Genomic DNA, 6,326 nt, shown 5'->3' with positions numbered 1-6,326 from the left:
AATTTTTACTGGGTGCCCCTTGTTCTTTAATTTCTTGATTCTTCGATGGAAAAGAAGGCATCAATCTGATTATGACAATGTTGAGGAATTCCTTCAAAATAATAGTAACCTAATGCCCATCAAGCACTCCTACTCAGAGATCAACAAAATGACTAATGCCTTCAAACACAATTTAGGTGAAGGACGCTATATGGTAATCTCTTCCAAGGAAAGCTTCAAAGCAAACGTGATGTAGCTGTCAAGGTACTAAGCAAGTTCAAATCCAATGGACAAGATTTTATTAGTGAAGTTGCTACTATTGGCAGGATTCATCATGCGAATGTGGTTCAACTTAATTATTGGATTTTGTGTTGAAAGAAACAAGCGAGCTCTGGTGTATTTTATGTCTTATGGGTCTCTTGACAAGTATATATTCTAGGAGAGAGAGGGGAATTCATCACTTATTTATGAGAAAATATTTAATATTTATCTCGGGATTGCTCGTGCAATTGAGTATTTACGGGGGAATGTGACATGCAGATATTACATCTTGACATTAAACCTCACAATATCCTTCTTGATGAAAATTTTGATAAAAAAGTTTCTGATTTTGGATTGTCAAAGTTGTATTCCTTAGATGATAGCATTGTATCTCTAACTAATGCAAGAGGAACATTGGGATCCATGGCACCTGAATTATTTTACAAGAACATTGGAGGGATATCACATAAAGCTGATGTTTATAGTATTGGGATGCTGTTCATGGAAATGGCAGGGAGGAGGAAGAACTTGAATGTTATTGAGCATTCTTGGCAAACCCATTTTGCCAAATGGGTTTATGACCAATTTGAAGAATCCATAGAAGTGAGTGGTACCACTGGAGAGGAAAGGGAAATTGCGATGAAGATGATTGTTGCAGCTTCGTATTGCATACAAATGAATCCTAGTGATCCAACCTCAATGAAGAAAGTGATAGAGATGCTCGAGGGAGAAATTGAACTCCAAGTGGCTTTTCCACCGTACCAACCCTCTATAACTTGGAAAGGGATTCCAAAAGGGGATGTTGAATTGTTGATATATAATTGGTCTGAAGCTAAATTTGTATTGGGTACACCTTTCGTTTTAATATTCTTGATTCTTCGATGGAGAAGAAGGCATCAATCTTATGATGACAATGTCGAGGACTTCCTCCGAAATAATAGTAACCTGATGCCCATCAAGTACTCTTACTCAGAGATCAAGAAAATGACCAACGGCTTCAAACACAAGTTAGGTGAAGGAGGCTATGGCTATGTGTATAAAGGTAAGCTTCGAAGCAATCGCGATGTAGCCATCAAGTTACTGGCAAAGTCCAAAGCCAATAATGCACAAGATTTCATAAGCGAAGTTGCCACTATTGGCAGGATTCATCATGTCAATGTGGTGCAGCTGATTGGATTTTGTACTGAAAGAAATAAGCGAGCTCTTGTTTATGAATTTATGTCTAATGGATCTCTCGACAAGTACATATTCTTGGAGAGACAAGGGAATGTGCCCATCAATTATGACAAAATATTTAACATTTCTCTTGGAGTTGCCCGAGGAATTGAATATTTACATCGAGGATGTGACGTGCAAATTTTACACTTTGATATCAAACCTCACAATATCCTTCTTGATGAAAATTTTAATCCAAAGATTTCGGATTTCGGATTGGCTAAGTTGTACCCATTAGATAATAGTGTTGTGTCTCTGACAAATGCAAGAGGAACACTTGGATACATGGCTCCTGAATTCTTGTACAAGAACATTGGAGGAATATCACACAAAGCTGATGTTTATAGTTTTGGGATGCTACTCATGGAAATGGCTGGCAGAAGGAAGAACTCGAATGTCATTGAGCATTCCTGGCAGACCTATTTTGCTAAATGGGTTTATGATCAATTTGAGGAATCAATAGAGGGGAGCAATATCTCAGATGAGGAAAGAGGAATTGCAAAGAAGATGATTATAATAGCTTCACATTGCATACAAATGTATCCTAATGATCGACCCTCGATGAAGAATGTGTTAGAGATGCTTGAAGGAGAAATGGAGCTTCAAGAGGCTCTTCCTCCCTAAATTTATGTAACTTGGTGAGAGATTTCAGAAAAAAATGTTGCTGTTACTGACAATTCGTGTTTCTATTAAGTTACTTGCAAATAAGTAAAACTAGCATTATGGTTCGTATCTTTAATGTTTTCTGAAATACTCTGATTTACTGGATTACATGTAGGTTATTGTTGGAAGAAGGTTGTTCTCCTGGTAAATAATGAAATTTTTATGCTGCCATGTTTTTACATGCTCTTTTATGACATAGCTATTTGGAAATTTAAATTAACAGGTTTTCTCTACAGTTATTCATTTTTAAAAAGAATTTGCTGCCTGGTGGAATTCTAATTCGTAGTTTATACAACTTGCATGATGATATAAGGAATCCAGCGGATTTGAATGAAAAAAACGAGTAAGGAAAGATAAAACTAAGTTTCAAATTTAATATTACATATATAATCACTGTCACTCTTTCCTAGAAACTGCTTGGTCCATCTTTCTTATCACTTTGTTGAAAGTTTGTCGCCAATAATGAATCCAGTGGTAGGGAAGCACATCAATTGTGGTTGACCTGGAGTCAATATAATAATTTGGCTTTTTAAAAAAATTAATTTCCATCTTCTTATGGTTCCATCCAATCAATTGTTACCGAAACATCAATTCTTGCCGACAATATGTAGAATAGTATAATCTGACTAAACAAATTTCAGAAGTATAATATATATATATATATTTCATTTTAATAAAAATGAGAAATTAAATAGAAGCAAGCAAAATTTGCTGAAAAGTTACGTATTTGAGAAGATTTTGATTAAAATGGCTTGAATTCAGTAGGCATAACTCATCTTCAACATATGAGTGCAATTTTTCTTCAGCCATATGCAATACCTATTTCTTTTAGTACTTATTAAAGGAGTTGTAATGAGTTGCACCTATATCTTTAAATAAATTTCTAATACTTTTGGTGATAAATATTTTACTTCTCACCAATTTTTCCTAGAAACCATTGCAAATTTAGTTTTCTTGTAATTAATATTTATTGGATTATATAATTCAATTTTTTGTTTCTATTTAATTTATATTCCTTAATTATATATATAGTTCTAGAATGAAGCAAAACATGTTCTTCATCTTCGTTGAAAATTCTCCCGGGATTTATTAATGGGTGATGGGAGTGGAATTGCACAAGGCATTGACTCCAAGTCAACTATTATTAATAATATCTTTAACCATCGATGACTGACTGGTGGCCACCCAAAATCTGTCCTAGTCAAGCTTTATATAAATTATATAGAATTGAATTAGGCAAATTTTCAAAAGTTGGAAAGAGACTATATTCTTTCTTAAAAGTTTTTTACAATAAAACTCTCATAAAGTCCATGAAGACTTCAAAAAATCGATTGTTTATTGGCCACTGCACGCACAAAGTTCCATTGACTCTTTTTTTTTTTTTTTTAATTCTTTACTGTAAATTCTAATACAAATTCATAAAAAAGTAAAAGTGAATCTCATTTCTATTTTTATTGTGTTACTCTTACCATTGTCTCCCACATCTCAACAACCCTTTCTGTAGGGATTTAAAATATTAAGCTTTCTTTGTGGTTATACACTTCGAGAAGAATTTCGGTTATGTTTGACATAATTTGAGTTCCTCAACATAGATAGTCCAAGCTTCCAAAAATGAATTCATGAAGAGTGAGCCAAGCTTCAGAATAGGGAAGCCATTCGCATATATGTAGGCTATAATTCTTTAAAGAACTTAGATTATGATATATAGCTTCATCGAACCATGTAGTTAGGAAATACTGGACAACAGTTTTTTCAAGTTGGTTATAGCCACAGGCAAAAACATAGAACTTACATATTTATAATTGTTTAGAAATTCTTTCATGGATAACTATCTGTGATCCTATTTTGAACTTTATACACAAGAAGGAAAGACTACCAACCAAAACACAAATTTATATCTAACACAGCTCATTATAACCATCTCAACTTCACTCTATTTCTGAAATGGGAGATAACTCTGGTTGCAATCGCTTTACTCCATTAGCAGCTCTTGTTCTAATTGCATGTGAAGAACCAAAAGGATTAGGAGGCATGATTAGCTTTTCATCGTCCCCTTCCAGCATTTGAACCACATTTTTCATGGTTGGACGGTTTGCTGGATGCCACTGAATGCACCAAAGTCCAATAATGGATAGCTTCCTTGCAATTTTAGTGTCCTCCTCTCCTTCCACATGGATTTGTATGTCTTCATTGTTCTCTAGAAGATTATAAATCCATTGTGGGTAGTAAACTTGCTCGCCATTTTCTTCTGTGACATCTGTGATTTTCCTTCCTCCAACCATTTCAAGCAGTAACATTCCATAGCTATAAACATCTGATTTATAAGACACATTGCCAAAGTTCCGAGAAAATATTTCTGGTGCAATATAGCCCAAAGTGCCCCTGGCTGTTGTCATTGACACAATGCTTTGATCCTTAGAACAGAGTTTGGCCAAACCGAAATCAGATATTTTTGGAGTGAATTTGTCATCTAACAGAATGTTGTGAGGTTTGATATCAAAGTGGAGGATCCGTTTGTCACAATCTTCATGAAGGTACTCAATTCCTTTGGCTATGCCAAGAGCAATATCATGAAGCTTTCCCCATCCCAGGAAAGGTCCTTCCTATCAGCTGAAGTTATGAATTTCTGCAATGAACTATTGGGTAAAAATTCATAAACCAAAGCTCGTTTGAAACCATCCGCACAGTAGCCAACCAAGCGAGCCACATTGACATGGTGAATTTGACACATGGTCTCCATTTCATTGATGAACTCTTGTCCATTCCCAGTTGAAGTGTTGAGAAGCTTCACAGCCACCTGAATCTCATTAGATAGCTTCCCTTTAAAGACAGTTCCGTAAGCTCCTTGTCCAAGTTCATCCTTGAACTGATTAGTGATCCTCTTTATATCTGCATACGAGTATCTAGCGCCTAAGTGCTTTGTAATCCTCCAAAAACTGTTTAATTTTTTTGTAACCCTGCCTCTCTAGGCTAGCTGCAGTAACCCAATAAACAACAAACCCAACAAACATGAGCAGGAACGGGCCTAGGATTTCACCTGCAAATATAGCGACATATACAAATGTATTAAATTCATTTGGGAACTTTTATGTTCAATTTTATGTGAAATGATGAATTGTTGGCTGAAGAATCCTTACCAGTGAGTACTATTTGTTTTGATGGACCTGCTAAAATAAACTTTATATCAGCTGCACATACAAATAGATTTTATACTCTGTTTATGAAGGTATTATAATCGGAGAAAAAATTATACCTGTATGAGGGTTTTGGAAACATTCAGGTTCACGTTCAACTTTGTTTTCTGTCAATCTACACTGCCCTCCATGGTCCTCACACTTTCTGCAATCTGGTTCGAGCCAAGATAGATATATAAGCTCATTGTGATAGAAAAATGAATCGGGGACTGATGCATAACCAGGAATTCTCGTGCATGATAGAAGAGGATAGCCTATGATCCGCTAAGTATGGTACAGCTAAAACCTCATAGCCGGCAACATCGAGACAAGAGAAGTTTCCCAATTTTGGAAATTGATTTGAATCTCTACGAGACGTCCCTGAGCAATTGAATATCGCATTTCGGCTTGAGTCATAATAATCATTTGACCGAAAAGGCGATGCAGATAAATTGAGATGAGCAAGGCATCCATCAGGGTCAGACACAGCAAAGAATTGTTTTTTATAGTCAATGTCGCGTACGATAACCTTGACAGAGAAGGCAGCTCGAGCACCGTGTGGTTTGTTTCATTACAGTAAAGATCAAAGCCAGGATTATATGCACACCATTCTGGCTGTTTTCCTTTGAGCCTAAAGGGGAATCGAATGGCAGGTCCATCAACCCCGCAACTTGTTACTTTGCATGGATCGTGGATGTTTGGTTCGGCAAAAATATTTAAGAAGCAGAAGAATAAGAACAGGGTTGCGAATCGGCTGGGCTGTTTCATTGTTCGCAATGCCAATACTTGAAATCTAAGATGCAATTTTGTGTGAGTTTGAACAATAAAAATGGGAAGCAACCAGCCTCTTGGTATTTTGGAGGAACCATCGTTCCGGTTTACTGGAACTTTCCACGAAAAATGGGAATGAAGCCAAATTTCAAACCTTTCATCTCAGTATAGGCCCACACATGCATTTCATTTATTTCTTGGTCGGTCGTTTGGGAGTTATCTCCGACTCTGAAGGCACCCATAAGTTTTGTCGTTATGTCGAGC

The 6,326-nt window shown here is 36.1% G+C and overlaps 1 protein-coding gene and 1 pseudogene across 1 annotated transcript; one reads left to right on the top strand and one right to left on the bottom strand.

Annotated features, from left to right (window-relative positions):
* The first annotated feature begins 663 nt into the window (after positions 1–663).
* On the top strand, positions 664–2,208 carry LOC114758968 (PR5-like receptor kinase). Its single transcript, XM_028948063.1, has one exon. It carries the CDS (start codon positions 664–666, stop codon positions 2,077–2,079), a length of 1,416 nt encoding a protein of 471 aa, XP_028803896.1. The 3' UTR covers positions 2,080–2,208.
* Positions 2,209–4,046: 1,838 nt separating this feature from the next.
* Positions 4,047–6,079, bottom strand: LOC114758967 (rust resistance kinase Lr10-like; annotated as a pseudogene).
* Between the last annotated feature and the right edge of the window lie 247 nt (positions 6,080–6,326).

Source organism: Neltuma alba, unplaced genomic scaffold (assembly GCF_004799145.2).
Source record: "Neltuma alba isolate B1F8T4 unplaced genomic scaffold, ASM479914v2 tig00010776_pilon, whole genome shotgun sequence".
Classification (NCBI taxonomy): Eukaryota; Viridiplantae; Streptophyta; class Magnoliopsida; order Fabales; family Fabaceae; genus Neltuma; species Neltuma alba.
This window is presented reverse-complemented; position numbering and strand designations above follow the sequence as displayed.